The sequence below is a fragment of the Onychostruthus taczanowskii genome, unplaced genomic scaffold, assembly GCF_017590055.1.
Source record: "Onychostruthus taczanowskii isolate IOZ18803 unplaced genomic scaffold, ASM1759005v1 scaffold32, whole genome shotgun sequence".
In the NCBI taxonomy this organism is placed as follows: Eukaryota; Metazoa; Chordata; class Aves; order Passeriformes; family Passeridae; genus Onychostruthus; species Onychostruthus taczanowskii.
The window spans coordinates 2,842,057-2,859,962 of record NW_024500572.1 but is presented as its reverse complement, the minus strand read 5'-3'; the positions used below and the strand labels follow the sequence as shown (position 1 = coordinate 2,859,962).

At 49.6% G+C, this 17,906-nt stretch overlaps 1 protein-coding gene across 8 annotated transcripts in view; it reads left to right on the top strand.

Annotated features, from left to right (window-relative positions):
- Window positions 1-17,568, top strand: part of KDM2B (lysine demethylase 2B) — a 106,529-nt gene extending 88,961 nt beyond the window's left edge. For 5 of the 8 annotated variants that reach the window (XM_041410463.1, XM_041410465.1, XM_041410467.1 and 2 more), the window contains 10 exons: window positions 810-1,034; window positions 4,248-4,391; window positions 8,846-8,932; window positions 9,555-9,824; window positions 12,252-12,928; window positions 14,313-14,476; window positions 14,901-15,062; window positions 15,317-15,418; window positions 15,744-15,962; window positions 16,312-17,568. In XM_041410463.1, coding sequence (XP_041266397.1) covers window positions 810-1,034; window positions 4,248-4,391; window positions 8,846-8,932; window positions 9,555-9,824; window positions 12,252-12,928; window positions 14,313-14,476; window positions 14,901-15,062; window positions 15,317-15,418; window positions 15,744-15,962; window positions 16,312-16,493 — 2,232 coding nt within the window. In that variant the 3' untranslated portion in view covers window positions 16,494-17,568. The remainder of the gene's footprint in view (window positions 1-809; window positions 1,035-4,247; window positions 4,392-8,845; window positions 8,933-9,554; window positions 9,825-12,251; window positions 12,929-14,312; window positions 14,477-14,900; window positions 15,063-15,316; window positions 15,419-15,743; window positions 15,963-16,311) is intronic. The other 3 variants (XM_041410464.1, XM_041410471.1, XM_041410466.1) reach the window with 3 other exon arrangements.
- Window positions 17,569-17,906: the final 338 nt, after the last annotated feature.

The following is a 17,906-nucleotide window of genomic DNA, read 5'->3' as shown; positions in this document are numbered from 1 at the left end:
TTGAGCTGTAAGTTCTTGTGTATAACAGGGGGTTTCTGGTGAGAACACGAAATTTGGATGTCCAGAGTGAATATGTTGCAGTTAACCTAATAATTTCAAATCTTTTCACGCTCCTTTAGTTTCTGTCTTAAAGGTCATTGAAATCTAGACCTGGGATGCCCTTTTTAGCCTTTGCACATCATCAGTTGGTGTTCTATTTTTGAGCACTTGCTGGTGTTGGATAGGAGGGGAGCTACCTTGGAAGGGTTTTGTAGCATTTGTGTTTTATTTCCTACTTTATTGCTTGGCAGTAGTTCATACTCTCCTGATTTTTTAGGGATATGACTGGGGGCTTGAGCCATTGGCTGAGTGTTTCTCTGCTGTACCTAACCACCAAATCGCTTTTGCTGCTCCTTGGACTCAGCTGAGGAAATCCTTCTGGCTTAACCTGAGCTTGAATCTAAGCTATCTCTAGATAGCCAGAGCTCAGCACTGGCACGGATCATCTATTGACCTAAGCCGAGAGCCTCACTTGGGACTTGATCTTGTGTTGAGCTGTGCCTAAATGCCTTTTCCCTGCCCTCCTGTTGAAATGGGCTTGCTCTGGCTTTGGGATCTCTCATTTGTGCCCTGGTTTCTGTGTCATTTTACAGCCCATCCTTTCTTGGAAAATCTATGGATTCCTTTATGCCTAAGAGTGGCCGTACATACCCGCTGAGCCTTACCTGTGTGTGCATAACTCACTACCAGCAGTCAGTTTTGCCCAGAGCTCAGCAGAGCAGAGCTGGCACGTGCAGCTGACCCTGTGTGTGTGTGTGTGTCTCTTCCAGAACAGGGCAGTCGGGCGGCCCAAGGGGAAGCTGGGCGCTGCCTCCGCGGTGAAGCTCGCGGCCAACCGGAGCACGGCGGGCGCGCGGCGGCGGAGGACGCGATGCCGCAAGTGCGAGGCGTGCCTGCGGACAGAGTGCGGCGAGTGCCACTTCTGCAAGGACATGAAGAAGTTCGGGGGGCCCGGCAGGATGAAGCAGTCCTGCATCATGAGGCAGTGCATAGCTGTAAGTGTGCCCGGGCCTGCAGCTCGCCTGCAGAGTCCTTTCCTCCCGCCGTGTCTCCTGGGGGTGCGGGGCTGGGAGCTCTGCTCTGAGTGGTCTCTAAAGTGCACCGGACAAAAGTGGGTAATCCCTGCCCTCCCAGCTCAGATCTCTTCTTTCCCAGTGCTCCTCATCCTCCCCAAATCCTAAGCCAGAATGCTACTAAAACAGGGCAGCTTTCCTTTTAGCAGTATAGAAGTGGAGACTGTCATTACATCAAAAATTAGCGCTCAAATCACCCTCAAACTCTGGGATGTGGAGGAAAAGGGGAAGAGTAGGAAGTTCTGATTCTAAGGATGAAGAGGTGTGTTTGGTTTGGATGTTGGAATTTCCTGAGAAAAGCTGCCCTGCAATCATCTTTGCCATGTTATCCACACAAATTAGGATGAGAGGAATCCTTGACTGACAGCCCCCAAGATTTTGGTGTTGATGACCCCAGCCCCAGGCTCCCAGAGATCTGAATTTCAATTTGTTTGCTGTTACTTAGGCATAGAGCAGAGGGTCTGATCTGGATGAGGCAGAGAGCCATCAGTCCAGGGTCTTGTCTTCCTCAGGGACTGGAAATGGCTGTCAGGGAAAGAACATCAGAGCAGGGCAAGCAGGCAGTCAGTTTCCTGGGCTCCTGTGATACATTACTTAGGAGCTTCTTGAGTCACAAGCTATAGCTTTCTGTTTAACAAATATTGACAGATTAATCTTCCATTAAGTTGTTCAAGCAGCTTTTGAATCTGTAGCTGCCATGCTGACTTGTGGAGCTTCTTCTCAGGTCTCATGTCTGCAGTGACTGTGTTCAAGGCTAAAAATCAGCTTTAGTTTTTATTTTAATTCTTTAGAAGGTCTTGTTTATGCTTCTGTTATGGGTTTGGTTTTCTTTTGTTGTTGTTTTTTAAGGAAAGGAATGTTGTTTATTCATAACTGAAATATCACCCTATCTATACTGATTTCTCTCATTACAGTTCCCTTCACTTAGTATTTGGGGTTTTTCTTTTAATTCTTAGGAGATGACCAAAGTGGAAGGATTAAATTACTTCACCTAACAGTGATAAAAAACTGATAAGCACTTAAGGTTTCCAGTAGTTGCTCCTGGTAGCTCACTCCATGTTCTGTGCCAAGCTCTGTTCTGTTCCTGACACAGAGGATTGGGTTCAGCACTGCTGGATCTTTCAGTAAAGTACACAGAATATCCACCTTTCTGCAGAGTGCTTTTGCAGCTCAAGTGTCTTTTCTTTGAACACTTGATTTCCTGGAGTGTGGCATGAATTGAACAGCATGGATGAAGAATTTATTATTCTCCAGGGGCAAGAAATAGTGAAATCATGCTGCCTTTTTAGTGGAAGGATTAAATTAGGGCTGCAGTGTGCTTTCTCATCCTCACTGATGAAGGAAACTTTCATACTAAGCTGTTTCACTCCCAGTAACACAGGCTGAGCCTTTTGGAGATGATCTGGCTTCTGTTCTAGCTGAGTGTAGTCATCCTCTGTCTTCCAGTGAAGATTTATTTATCTTCTTGGTGCCTGGAGTTTTACTTTCAGTTAGGACAGAGGTAGCCAGGCGTCTCCGATTACTTGTCCCACCCTCACGTGCACTGGCAGTAACTTCTGTGCACTTTTTAGGTTGGTGCAAATATCAGGGAGATTATTACAAATTCTTAAAGCAGCAAAGGCCCAGAAAATTAAGAAATTGAAGTGTTGTACCTTTCAAGGTGCTTTACATTTCTGTATGCAGTCCTGTTGGCTTTGCCCTTGTTCTCTGACAATTCAGCAGTAACAATATTGTGGTACCTATGCAGCAGCTTCCAGCCAAAAAGATCCTGCAAGATGCTGAGGCTGTATGGAAGTAATGATCCCTGCAGTTCTGGGACTGTGCTTGCCTTGGTTAATAACACTGACAATATTAACTAGACAGACTTTCATTAAGCTCAGAAGCCTTCAGAGAGCCCGTGGTACTGCTGTTCAGAGAGCAGGAACCTCCTCTGCATCACCAGTTCCACCAGGAAGGGAAGCAGGAGTGCCTGGGACACTGCTGCTTGGAGTGGCACTGGGAGGACACGTTGTGACAGCCCAGCTGCTGTTGCAGCCCATCAGTGGGACAGAGGCAGTGGTGGCACAGAGGAGATTGCCTGGACACCCTTGCTCCCAGCAAGAAAAATTGTACTGCTGTGTGCAAAATGCTCTGGGCTCTAATGGCTCACTACAGCTGGGCTTCCCCCTGCCTGAAACTTGCTGAAGGATGCACTGTTGATGCTGAAATTTGGGTGTGCAGGTGTTGTCTTAGGGATTGATTCACTCCATCCACAAAAGATCCTTGCTGGGAAAAGCCCCATCTCTGCTTCTGGCTGTGTAGTAGTTAGGGACTGGCAGCCTGATCGATTGCACTGCCCTTTGTGGGCAGCTTAGGTTCTTCCTTTTCTTTTTTGTAATGAGGGTTATGCCTTATTTCTGCAGACCAGAATTTTGTTAATCATTAGCAAAAAGGTGTCTTTTTAATTAGAGTGGCATTCAGTACTTTGACATGGGTGACAGGTATGTGAGATGCTGCAGTTCCCTTTCTGCCTCAAAGAAAGAAAAAGAAAATCTGTGTGATCTCACTTGTGACACTTGCAGGAGAGAATCCTCTTTCTATGTGAGCAGAGCTTTTTGCAGTGCTCAGGTTGGGAGCAGGGCCCTGGATAATGGACTGCCAGTCAGGAAAAGGGCTGTTCTTGGTTCTGTAGTGGGCTTGCTGTGAGACCTGGATCAGGTCCCATAACATCTGTCTGCCCTGCCTGTAAAATACGGGAGCTGCCAAATTGCTACTCGGATTGTGAAACCTAATGGATGTGAATAGTGATGTTCTAGGGTGATTCTTTCCCCTCCCATTGTACACTGGTGAAGTGACTTGCATGCCAATGTCTGTGTCAGCTCACAGATTGAAGGAACCCACCAAAAATGCATTTTCATCCATCCCAGCAATGCTCCCTGAGCCCGTATTCCTACAGGGAGGGCACTTTGGTGAAATGTGTCCTGTGGAGCTTGATCCAGGGTACCCAGCCCTAATTTGTTACAATTTTTTTTTGCCTTCATGTCAGTTTGCACAGTAATTTATCTCCTCTTTGAAATGAGGATACTGTAAATGCACATTGAGCTCTTGTTTCCATGTCTGCCATATCTTGATCAGTTCTTTCTGATACGTGAACAGCCGGTGTTGCCTCATACTGCTGTGTGTCTGGTGTGTGGAGAAGCTGGGAAAGAGGACACTGTGGAAGAGGAGGAGAGCAAGTTTAATCTCATGCTAATGGAATGCTCCATTTGTAATGAAATCATACACCCAGGATGCCTTAAGGTGAGTACAAGGATGTGATACATGTTGGAAACAAAAGCTGAATTAGTTATCAGCTTAATGTAAAAGTGGTGCACAGAAATTGGGAAGCTTTTAGGTTTTCATCTTTGGACAGATGAGTAAGTGAGCAGAGAGCTGGTGTGAGGAGCAGGGTGAGATCTGTGGCACGTACAGCCCTGACCAGCAGGCAGAGTCCTTGATGTAACAGCGTTCCCTGGGAGCAGGGACCCTGGCTTGGGACATGCCCTGAGTGTGTGAAGATCTTGCTGATTTGTTTCTTTCTTTTTGCCCCTTGTTTAAGGAAGTGAGGTGTTTCAGTTGGGATGGGGAAGGCAGAGCAATCTGCCTGTACTTCAGGGTGAGATATTCCCAAATCCATGTCAGTAGCTTCTTCCTGAGTCCCACAAAGTGCAGATGAACAATTGGCTGCTCGTGTAGGTCCAGGCACAGATGTGCCTTGGGGTGGCAGCTGGCTCTGAAGATGTTAGGAGCAACTGTTGGAGCAGGAGTGCAGCTCTGGAGAGCAGCCTGAGCCAGTGTCAGGCTGCAGGAGTGCTCACCCTTGGCTGACTTGAGTCCTGTGAGCAGCTGTATTCTTTGCTGGTAACAAAAGTGTCATTTTGGGCATATCTTCCTGCATTAGCATTTAGAAGCTGCCTTTCTCCAGAGCTGGTTTCTTTCAGCTGATCAGCCATTTCCTGTTGCTGATTTGTTTATGGTTAAAGTGATTTGCCAAAGCAAATGTGTTCTGACACACCGTGCCCCGTTTGGGCCCTGCTGGGATGTCTGGGAGGAGAGGTGTGTGTGTCCCTGTGCAGGCCTGGGGTGAAGCTCTGCTGGCCTTTCATTTCTCCTGAGCTGTACGTGGTGCTGCTCCGAGCTCTGTGCTGTCATTTATTAGAGCAGAATGTGGGGAGCTGGCAAACCAGAGCTGAGCCTTCTCCCTGATTCATGGAGCTGGTGCTCAGTTCCTGCCACAGATGGGCTCTGAAAAGGAGCTTTGCTTGTTTGGCTCTGCTTAAAACAAACTTTGGGGGCTGATGAAGCAGAGGAAGGAGCTGCTCATTTTCAGAGGTACGTTAATTTTGGCTGCTTTGCTGTTCCAGCCCTTGCTGGAAGTGCCCTGTGCACCCCCATCTCTGCCTTTGCAGTGTCAGTGGCACCTCAGGGCTGAGTTCAGAGGACAGTTATTGTCTAGTGGCAGCTCAGGTATGACTTCCTCTCCCCATACTGCATTTGGGACTAGCACAGGATGTGGGTCAGATCTGTGAAGTCAGGCAAGTGCTGTTTGTTGTCTTACACGTGTGGTGTTCTGAGTGTTCTTTTGGTAACTAGGAACAGCATTGCTTTGGGTGTTCCTGACAATTAAGCACTGGGAGATTTACTGTGTGCTTTGTGTGCCTTTTATTTTGATTTCTCAGTGCTTCTGCTGAGCTGAAATGGTGGGTAGCTGGTGCTGTTTTATTTCCTGAGGCAAAAGAGCACTGGTAGAATTTCAGAATCATCTTGGAAGGTGAGATGAGACTGCTCAGGAGAACAGCAAAAGGAAAATGGAACCTCTTCCTTGGATCCTTCCTTGCTATTTATTCCCAGATTCCATGATTTCCTGCAAGACAGAAATCTCTAGCCATGTTTACATGTTGCTGGAGCCCTTGAGCCCTGAGGATGGAGCCCATAAATAGCCTTTGATGCAGCCCCAGGGCAGCTGCCTTCCTGTCCCACTTGAGAAATAGCACCATGTGAACTGCTGGTCATCTCCAGCTAAATGTCTGGCAAATGTACTACTGGGGGAGACTGGAATAAACTGAATCAGTGCAGATGTCCTTTCCTGGCTTATTCCCATGTGGAGTGAATTCCCTCCCAAGATGCATCTCCCAGAGCTTGTGGAATAGTTCAGTGCATGCAGGAGGTGATTTATTCTCCAAGGCACGTTGGTTGTGGTTTGAAGTCCATCCTCTTCCAGCTCCCTGATTAGGCTGTTCATGTTCTGGGGGTTTTTCTCCATGAAACAGCCGTGCCAGAGGGACCTGTCTGAGGAGTTAAATTAAGGGTGGCTCAGGTGTACCTGTGCCCTGGCACACTGAGCCTTGAGGGGCTTCTGTGGGGGCCCTGGGTACCAGAGCTCCTGCAGTGGGTGCTGGAGCTGTGCTGGGGACAGCAGGATGTTCCATGTCCTCAGAAGTGTCACAGGAGCTTCCTGACACCCTTCTTTCCTTGAAAATACCACACCAACACAAATGCTTGTTTTGCTGAACGGGTTTCTTATGAAAATGATCTTGGTGAGAGTTTCGCAAGCACAGCGCTGCTTCCAGAGGGAGCTCATGAGATTTTGGGATGAACACTGCCTTTCATTGTTCCACAGTGTTTGAGTTGAACCAAGAGCAGTGAATTTTTCTTGCTTCATCTCAAATTGCTGGCATTGCTGGCTAGCATGTCTGCAGCATCTGATGCTGTTTCCTTAGGGAGAACGGGCTCCTGTCTGCACTAGGAGTTTGTTCTTTTCCATCTCAGCTGAATGTGCTGATAACGATGGAAGTGAATATTTAGGTGCCTTGTGTGAGCAGCAGGGATACAAAGGCCTTTTCCAGCACAGCTTCAGCCCAGGTGTGTCTCACTGCCTGTTTCAGTCTGGGCACTGCCAGAATTCATGGCTCTCCCTCAGGGATGCCAGATCACCTTCCTGGGGTCTCCATATCCCTACCAAGTGCATCCCCAGCCCGAGGGCTGGTGCTCAGATCCGAGTTGCTGACCTGGTGCTGCAGGTAGGTTTCTGTGACGCCTCACGCTGTGCCTCAGACACCCACCTGCTGTTTGCAGCAAACACTCACAACTGGCTCCCACCCAGCCTGAAAGGCTTGGGACACATTCAGTGGCAGGTTTGTGTGTGTCTAATTAGTTTGCTTACAGTTCCTCACATCTGTTCAGTTCCTTAAACTTCACAGAAGGGACAGAGCTGTAATGCTTTCCCTTCAGCAGCACTTGTTCTATATTCAGTGCGGGAAATAACTTGTTCCCAACTTGGGCTTGGGCCAGGAATTGTTCCCCTGAGGCAGAGATGTATACAACAACTCCTGGAGTATCTTACACCTACCATGGGAAAGAAGGTTCAAAGGCACACAGTTGTGATAAAACCAGTATTTAAATTCTGCCCACTTCATTTACTTATTTATTAACTCCAGGAGTCTTGCTGAGAGACTGACATGTCATCACTCTCACTGGATGGTGAAACTAGAATGGCTGCTGTCTGGCTCAGGGACTGGAGGAAGCAGTTCCTAAATCCAAGGGCTTGCTCCTGCACAGCCAGTTCCTTTTCCCTGCACTGGGAGGAGAGGAAGAGAGGTTTCAGAAACATTAAAAATATCTGCAGGTCCCTGCCTGTGCTTGTTCCTGTCTCCTGCAGCCACACTGTTGCTGCCAGTGCCCAGCTGTTAGTCTGGACAGCAGCATGTTTTTGTGTCTACAGTAGTAATAAATCAATATTTTTCTTTTTTTCCCAAGTTATTTATTTCTGAGTATGTAATGAAACCCTTAAGTGGGAATGTGCCATCAGTGAGTGTGTGTGTGTGCAGGGTTTATCTTAGCTCTGCTTTTCATTCACAGAAATGTCTTTTCTGAAATGCCTGCTCCCTGTTTGGAAAGCATTCCAGGCTCCTGTGTGAAAATCCAGACATGAGGAGCATTCCAGCTGTGTAGGGCAGGATTGGCTTTTGCTGGAGTGTAACAACATGAAGCATAAGTTTCTTTCAGACAGCAAAATGTCAGTGCTGGAGGTAGTGAAGTTGTCAGCCTCTCTCTCCCTTACCCTGGCCGAGGACCTGGGGGTGTGAGGGCCTGGAAATGCTCCGTGTGTCCAGTCTGATGAACGTGCCTGTTCCGAGCTGCCTTGGCAGCCACCATCCCCCCTGGCACCGGGCTGGAGGGCTGCAGCCTGGGACTGCTAGTTCTGATCCTGAAAGAGAAGTATTTTAAGGAACACTTGATTACAGTGCAGGGTGCTGTGCTGCTAAAAATGCCCATGGGATTAATGGATGGGAGAACATGGATGGGAGAGCCCTGCCTGTGGAGGGATCAGGCTGTGCCTCTCCGGGGGGACACAGGGCTGGGCTTTGCAAACCCGAGGGGTGGCAGGGTGTTTGGGGATGGTGCAGCCCTGGCTTTGGGGTTGCTTGGGCTCGTGGTGAGTTCTCTGTTGTTGTTCCAAGAGCAGAGTGTGTGGATTGGGATGGTCACTGCCCTTATGGGAAGCCCAGAGCCGAGCCCTTTGTCAGATGTGTTTGGCCTGGTCCCTTCCTCCACATCGGCGAGGGGTGGCCGTGCAGCACCCAGGGCTTGCTCAGCACGGTGCCTCTGCTCCCTGGGAGGGCTGCAGTCCCTCCCAGAAAACAAGGAGCTGTACAGTGTGCCTTGGAATGAGCATCACCTTCCTGCAGGCTTGTGAGCGGTTGTGTCTCCCACAGGTGAAGGAATCGGATGGTGTGGTTAACGATGAGCTGCCGAACTGCTGGGAGTGTCCAAAGTGCAACCACGCAGGGAAAACTGGAAAAGTGAGTTTAATGGGAATAAGTGGTGCTGGAATGAGATACAAAATCTTAAGCATTCCCTCTGGCTTATAGATAGACTTTAGCCCAATACCAGCTTTTGGTTTTGTGCTTAATTCAGGTTTTGTTTGTAATTACCCATGGTGGGGGTTGGAATGAGGTGATCTTTGGGGCCCCTACCAACCCAAGCCCTTCCAGGGTTATGTGGTTCATTCCATGATGATTCTGTGAGTTGGAGACAAGCTCACAGCTTTCTGTTCTTCAGTAATTTTTGTATACTTGTACCAACACTTCACCCAGCACCTGGGGAATATTTAGGTTAGTTCTGTGCACTGCTGCATGTTAATTTTGACAATGAAAAGTCCTGAAATTAAAAATTCACAAGCAATTATGCAAAACCCGGAGTGTCTGTTGGAATTAGTGAAACACTATTTCTTTGCAGAGCGAGACAGACACTTGCAAGTGCGTAGTTAGAAAAATAACCTCAGGAAAACTAAAACTTCTGACTCCTTACTAATAATTTTGTGAGTTAAAAAGCGACCAACCCAGCAGCGCTGGGGTGCTGGTGGCAAGGTGAAGGGCTGGGAGATGCATAAGGTATAAAGTTGGTTTGTGTTTTGTGTCTCTGGCGTACAAGCAAAAGCGCGGACCAGGATTTAAATACGCGTCAAATCTCCCGGGCTCGTTGCTGAAGGAGCAGAAGATTAACAGAGACAACAAGGAAGTTCCAGATGCTGCCAAACGGAAAGGGGACTGCGAGGAGACTCCCAGGCGGAAATCAGAGGAACATTCCAAAAAGGCTCCGGTCGACTCCATCCTGAGGAGAAAGTCTGACGAGGTGCATCTGTGGAGGAAGCGGAAATTCGAGAAGTCCCAGGAACCCACGATGAGAAAGCGGGTAAGGCCCAGCCCCTGCTGATGGCTGTGCACGGGCCTGGGCTGCCTGGGGCTGCTCTCTCTGCTCTCCTGGCTTTGAGCTCAGCCCCAGATCCCAGGCTGTGCCCAGAGGAACTGGGATTTTTTACCGTGCTGGTAAAAGCTGCTGCTCTGACAGGACAGTGGCTGGGACAGGGACACTCAGGTTGGTGTTCAGAGGCTGAAAACACTGGGCTATGGCTCTTGTTTTATTCAAGGTACTGAAAAACCCACTTTGACTGAAAAGTCTTTACAAGGTGCTCGAGAGTAAGAACAAGGTGAAAATGAATTTTTCATGGAAGCCTTTCCAGGTCTCTCCACGTGGTGGCGCCTGGCAGCTGTTTCGGGGCTGGTTTGGGGCTGTGCCACCCTGGGAAGCCTCTGGAAAGGACACCTTGGGGTGCCTGCAGAGAGCAGGAGCTGCTCCCAGCAGTTGTGTAGACAACTTGGCCCTGAACATGGCAGTCAGGACTCTCAGGCCAGGCAGGGACACTGAATTTTCTTGTAGATTCCAAAATGTGGTACTTGGGACCTGCAGAAATGCTGGTTTGTAGAGGCAGAAGTGAGGGCTCCAATTTACTGTGTCTCATGACTAAAGTGGCTGATGGCTGTAAAATCAGAATCAGTGACTGGACTGGTGTTGCCTGTGAAGCTCCCAGGGCTGGGAGTCAGTCCTGCAAGGCTGCACAGTGGGGATGCTGCAGGATGGCAGATGTCGGGATTTGAGAGATCAGAATCAGTGACTGGACTGGTGTTGCCTGTGAAGCTCCCAGGGCTGGGAGTCAGTCAGTCCTGCAAGGCTGCACAGTGGGGATGCTGCAGGATGGCAAATGTAGGGCTAAATTCACAGCAGCAGTTCATGCACAGCTGCTTGCTGGCCATGCTTTCCTTTTCCCATCCCTGTGCACTGCCCCCAGTGAGGAAGGCACTGTGGGTCACCACATTACCACACAGCACAACAAATGTGTTTGGGCTTTTTACTTTCTTCCAACAACCAGAACTTGGAGAAGAAAACTTTATCCCACTTACACCTTGAAATTACAGAATCTCTCTCTCTTATGGAAATCTTTAACTCCAGGACAGTTCAGCTGCACTGTCTGGGTTTATATTTTCTCTTCTGGTGTCCTGTATTAAAATACAGCAGCCAATTGTGTTTTGATGACCCAAGGAATAAAAATCTGATCGTGTACTGATGTTTGGCCCTCCCTGTGTGGTTGAACATTGCCCCAGTCACACAGCCCCTCAGCAGGCTGTGCCACAGCACATCCTGGAGTCCCTGCTGCCCCCAGGGCTGTCCTGGCACACTGCTGCCCTCACAGCCTGGCACGATCACAGAATTCAGTGCCTGTAAGCAGTGCACCCATCAGTGCCCTGTGTGAGGGGTGCTGGGAGCTGCCCTGGCCTGCTGTAGTAATGTTTTATTCTATCCTGTCATTAACTTACTGGGACTTTTCCCTTTATAATATGTTAATTTAAAGGCAGGGTGATCAGCTTTGTCCACCATGCACTGCGGGCTGAAACTTGGGAACACAGCCACTGCCTTGATCCAATGAGTTTATTGGGAAAGCGAAAGCACGGCTCTGACACAAGTGTGCTCACAGCACTTCCCTCTCCTTGCCAGTGCAGATCTCCTTATTAAAGCTATTTCATTTTAACAGCTGCTGACTTCTTTCTTGCTTGTGGTGATCAGATTGGGCTTGAAGCCTTCCTGGGCCCCAGTTTGTCTCTCACACAGCCTGGTGAATTGGAGGGGGTGGATGAGGGGTGAAGAGTGCAGAGCAGTTTGTTGGGAGCAGGAACTGGGGCAGGAGGAAGGTCCTGTCACATTCCCTGTTCTGCAGGGATTGGAGGGGATGGCCAAGGTTTGGTTGGGTGTAAAGGAGCATCTAAAGTGTCTAAAGGAGGCTGTGAGTGTCCAGCAAGCCAGAATGGCAACTGTGATCCCAGAGGTTTTGGGAATGGCCCTTCTGGCCATGACGTGAGGGTACTTGGGCAGTGTTTGATGTGGGTGCGCAGTGGATGTGGCCCAAGCCTGGGTTCTTGTGGCCTGCTGGGGACAAAGCTGTCCATGGTGTGCTGCTGATGTTCTGTGTGTAAGTGATCCACTCGGAGATGGGCAAGGCCCTGGAGTGTGCAGGAATCTGCACAGAGAATCAGTGCATTTGTCACTCCTGGAGTCCAGCGGGCCAACAGCTGGACTCCCCATCCCTGCTGCCTCTTGAACTCGATACCTTTGGCCGGTGGCTGCACCCCGGGGCTGGGATGGGGCTGGGATGGGTGGGGCCCTGGGCTGGGATGGGGCTGGCCCCGGGCAGGGCTCCTGTGCGGAGCATCCGCATGGAAGCGCTGCTGGAAGCTCTGCTGAGCTCCCACACTCAGCCCCTGTCTCAGCCCCTGTCTCTCCCTCCAGCGGCGATCGTGGAAGGCCCCGGATGACCGAACTGCCATGATCAAACCCCTGCGGCGCCTCAAGCAGGAGCCCGAGGACGAGCTGCCAGAAGCACCCCCCAGGTCCAAGGACAGCGACCAGTCTCGGTCCAGCTCGCCCACGGCAGGGCCCAGCACGGAGGGCGCCGAGCCCAGGGACAAGAAGAAGTTCAAGATGAGGAGGAAAAGGCGGCTTCCCAATAAGGAACTGAGCAAGGAGCTCAGCAAAGAGCTTAACCAGGAGATCCAAAAAACCGAGAACAGCCTTGCCAACGAGAACCACCAACCCATCAAATCTGAACCGGAGAGCGAGAACGAGGAGCCCAAGCGCGCGTTGAACAACAGCGAGAGACTCCATAGGTTCAGCAAAGGGTTGAACGGGACTCCCCGGGAGCTGAGGCACCACCAGCTCATGCCCAGCCTGCGCAGCACCCCCCGGGGCATAGCCCGGCCCCCGCCCTCGCTGTCGCCCCCCAAGTGCATCCAGATGGAGCGGCACGTCATCCGGCCACCCCCCATCAGCCCCCCTCCGGACTCGCTCCCCCTGGATGACGGGGCAGCCCACGTGATGCAGAGGGAAGTCTGGATGGCTGTCTTTAGCTACCTCAGTCATAGAGACTTGTGCATCTGTATGAGAGTTTGCAAGACCTGGAACAGATGGTAAGGAGGGCGGGACCCGAGGTGGGACGGGCACGGAAGGACAGCGCGCGATGGCACCGGTGTCTCCTGGGGAGGGCTGTGGGCTCCCTGGAGCTCTGCTGAGCCCAGGCAGAAGGGGTGACCAGCAGAAGTGGCAGATCTCATGTTGTGTTCTCAGAAACAGCAGTTCCCAGCATTTCTGCTGGAGCTGTGTGTGTCAGACTCGGCGTCAGCCTGCCAGGCTCCGGAGCAGCCTGTGCTGGAGTCAGACACTGCAGTGTTCCTGCTGCTGGAACAGCCAGGCTGCCTCAGCCTTGGTGTCATTGTGCCCCAGGACTTCCTGACTGCCAGCATTTGTGCAGTTCAGTTATTAAATACCTACTGAGATAGTGAGGATCCCACCGTGTGCTGCTCACGAGGGCTGTGCTGATTGTCTCCCTGTGGAGGGTGGGGAGCCAGCCTGTTCCCTGTGCCAGCGGAGCGCGTTCTGCAGGAATCCTTTGTTGATGGTGTTTGCTCACAGCGTGTCCCTTGTGCTCAGGTTCTGTGGCCCTGACACAGCTGTGGCTGCACAGAAGCAGAAGAAGCTTTAGTGCAGATTTACAGGTTTCAGTGACCCTCAGGGAGGCCTTGTGGCTCTGGTGACTCCTGTCCTGGGTTCCTGCTGTGCACAAGGACAGACAGACTGGAACAGGCTCCTTTCCAGCACAGCCTGCTAACAGAACACACAAAGCAGAGGCTGATAATTCAGTGTGAGGTGATGTGTGTGGAGTGTCTTCTCCGTGGGCTGCTTGGTGTCCCTGAAACCTGCCAAGTGCATTTTCTATTTAAATACAGTATTTGCTAATAAAAAAAAAAAAATTGAAAAAATGCAGACTCCTGCACACTCATCAAGACTTGATTTTGTTGCCCTTAGAGACCCATAAAGAGCAAAAAGACACATAATCCACATGGATAGGGAAAACAAACACACAACAGGAGAGGGAGGATCTGTTTTCCCAAATCTACTTGTTTTAAGTAAGGAAAACACAGTGTAAATGAGGATACTATTTAAGTCAGACTTCATAGTCAAAACATAAGGAAAAAGTGGTTACTTGTCTTCAGGCTATAAAACGGATTTTAGTAAGTGCTGGGATGACTTAAAATGGGATCCAAAGTTGTTGACACTTGTAATTCTGTGGCAGTAATTCCATGCTTTATTGCAGGATATATTTGATAGAGAAACTTGAAACTTACGTAACATTGTGTGGGGTTGTGTTTATCTTTGCAATACTTGGCCTTAATTTTGCAATTTTCAGTTAAGTGCTGTAGTTTTTCCTACTGTTTAATGACACCTTTTAAAGCCTTACCAAAATGCAAACAGGTGCCAAATTAAGTGCTGTTGCCTTTTTTTCTTTTTGGGTAGGTGCTGTGACAAAAGATTATGGACCAAAATAGATTTAAACCATTGTAAATCCATCACTCCACTTATGCTTAGTGGCATTATTAGGAGACAGCCTGTAACCCTTGATCTTAGCTGGACAAATATATCTAAAAAGCAGCTGAGTTGGCTTATCAACAGACTGCCAGGTAAGTGATGTGTTTTCATCAGCAAATCACAAACCAGTTTGTATAAAAAACCAGTCTGTATCTGAACTGCAGCCTCTGGGGAAAGAGTCCAGGGACTGGGTGGCCTGGAGGAGGAGTACACTCTGCTAGGAGGGCTGGAGATGAAGTGTCTTTCACATTTCATGTGAAAATGAAGCATCAGTGGGTTAAAATGAACCAAAAGTATTTTCTCTGACCACTTGACATGTTCAGTTAAAACAATTTGAGGCAGGTCTTGCCCAGCAGGCAATGAATGCTGCTGTGGAAAGGGCTGAGGGGACTGGGGGAAGGAGTGAAGTTCCAAGTGGTGGGACAGATGAAGAGCTGGGCAGGAGGAGGGGACCGTGGGGGTCACTGGGATGTGCCTGGGAAGGTCCCAGTGCTCCAACCTGTTCTGTGTCTGCAGGTCTGCGGGACCTGCTGTTATCAGGGTGCTCTTGGATAGCAGTGTCGGCACTTTGTAGCTCCAGCTGTCCCTTGCTGCGAACTCTGGACGTGCAGTGGGCAGAAGGACTGAAAGACGCACAAATGAGAGACCTCCTGTCCCCGCCCACGGACAACCGGCCAGGTAAGGGCGGGAGGAGCCCGGGAGCCCCGTCCCACCCCCGGGGCTGTTCTGTGCTTAGTCCCCCTTGGAGCAAACGGGCAGGAGCCCCCACAGCCGAGCCCCGCGGGGCTGGGGCCGTGCTGCCCCTGGGCAGTTGGAGGTAGTGACTTGCAGCACTCCTGGCCGGAGCCCCGGGGTGACGGGGATGTGCTGTGGCTGCTGAACCGTCATCTGAGCCGCTGTGCTGGTTTTCTGTCTGACTTTCTTCTCTTCAGGCTGCAACGGGTGTACTTTAGAGAGTATGGAAACACTTTCTTCCAGTTCAGGGAAGGAGCAGTTCTGTGGGTCATGCCACATTCGCCCGGATTTCAGCTCAGGTGAAATTTTGAGCAAATCAGATCTGCTTTCTGGCATGCACGGCACAGCCTACTGCTTATTCCCGACTTGTAATTCCGCTGGGCCCCTGCAGTTACTTTCATCCCTTTTGTTTTGAAATCAGGAGGTGGCTTTGTCCACGTGCCTGTTCCAAAAATAGACAAGCGTTCCTGCTGATGTTCCCTCCAAAGCTCCAGACAGGCAAAAGCGTGTGAAGTTGACCCAGGGCAGCGGTGTTGTGTGTCACGGTGCATTTCGTAGAGGCCTGCAGATGTTGGCAGCACGGGGCGGGGCTCGTGGGAGTGACCTCGTGCCTCTGCTTCGCAGGTCAGATCGACAACCGGAGCAAGCTACGGAACATCGTGGAGCTGCGCCTGGCGGGGCTGGACATCACGGACGCCTCGCTGCGGCTCATCATCAGGCACATGCCCCTGCTCTCCAAACTCAATCTCAGTTACTGTAACCACGTGACAGATCAGTCTATTAACCTGCTGACCGCCGTCGGAACCACCACGCGGGATTCGTTAACGGAAATTAATTTATCAGGTAAGGGGCGGGGGGAGGGAACGGCCAGGGCATGGCAGCTGTGAGGGGGGCTTGACCCAGCCCTGCCCTGCTCCTGCTGGAACTCCCTGGCAGCAGCTGCTGCCACCGCGTGCCGCTGGTGGAAATGGCCCCGCAGCTGCCAGGGGCTGCTGTATCCACGCTCATCCTCCCGGGGGATTCTCTGCACATCTGGGCTGCCTGGCTCGGTCCCGTGGGTTACACAACAGCTGGGGGATGGGCATGGGCAATGGAGCTGGCAGGGATTCCTCTGCTGGGGATGGAGCTGGTGGGGATTCCTCGTGCTGGAGGAAAGAATCAGTGCTGAATTCCTCCCCTCTGCTCTCCCCAGACTGCAATAAGGTCACTGACCAGTGCCTGTCTTACTTCAAACGTTGTGGGAACATCTGCCAGATCGACCTGAGGTACTGCAAGCAGGTGACGAAGGAGGGCTGTGAGCAGTTCATAGCAGAGATGTCCGTGAGCGTCCAGTTCGGGCAGGTGGAAGAAAAACTTCTGCAAAAACTGAGTTAGTTAAAGGACTCGTGTAAATACTGGGGCGAGGGGGGGAAGGGACTAAGAACACGTAGGGATTTTATTTTCAATTGGGAACTTGGAATATCAGAAAATGCCGTGATTGGATTTTACAACTCTTGGTGAGGAGAGAACAACGTGAAACTACCCATGTTAAGAATTTCAACTTGTGCCACTAATTCAGTCCACCTGGGATGACCTGCACTGGCTCTTATGCAAATTCATAAGGCGACTGTTACTGATGATAATTGTTCACACCCTGGAAGAAGACTGAGCTCCAAGAAATACTGTTATTTAAAGTACCACAGCATGTGCTTGGTAGTGTAAATTTGATTTCTGCTTTTCATTTCTTAAAACAAGAAAAAAAAAAAGTTGGTGTCATTTAAGTGGACCACGCACTGCATTTCTGCCTTCTTAACACGTTTTGTTTTGTTACATCTTACATTATGCAGAACTATTTTTGTACAAAAATTGTTTAAAAATTATTTATGCAATGTTTGAATGCATTACCAGTGTTTTGGTTTTGATTGCCAATTTTTATCTTTACTTATGGTAGGCGAGAACTTAACCTATACTTCGTAGGCAGTATCTATCTACAAACGTGCCCAGGTCAGGAAAAGTAGGTTCATACTTTCAACTTAAAGCATGTTTTAATGGAAGTTTATATCCTGCTTTGTATACTTCAGAAGTGACATAAGCATGTTGTGGAAATAAGGTGTAAATTATAGTTGAAGTAAAACACTTTTATCTGTATAGAAATCACCTTTTTCTCAAAATTTTAAAAAAATTCCAATTTCAGCTTTTGCACATAGGAGGGTTTCACTCTGTAGCATGAGCTCTTGTACTCAATATAAAATTAATTTATACAGTGAGTCCAGCAGTAGAATAAATGGTCAAACGTAGTCTCTCTTTCTTTGAAGTGTGAGTTGAGTTCTCATTTAAGGTTTATAACATGGTTATTTCCTGATTGTAAAATTCTGCATTCATAAGTGCCATTGTTGTACGGTGTTGTTTTCGTAGACCTTCCTGATGCAGTTTTACCTTTGTTGAATTTGTATAAACAATTGTACAAAAACAGGCGCTGGCTCTGCGCGTTTCTGTCGGGGCAGGGGGGCGGCTGCACGGAGCTCTGAGCATTTTCCAGGGCATTGTTACATCCAGGGATCTGCCCAGGTCAGGCTCCAGGATCACTGACAGCTTGAGAACATTAAAACTGGAGGCCAGCAGTGCCAGGGCTGGGTAAGAAAAGAGACAGAGGCTGAGAGAGCCCATCACCCATCTTTATTGAGTTCAAGTGGCTAATGAGCAGCATGGAAATAACACCGAGGGCACGTCTGTCTTCATTAGCCTCCCCTCTGGACAGACTCCAGGAATTAAGTACCTTTAAAAAGTTACTTCTAAAAAATAAAGCCA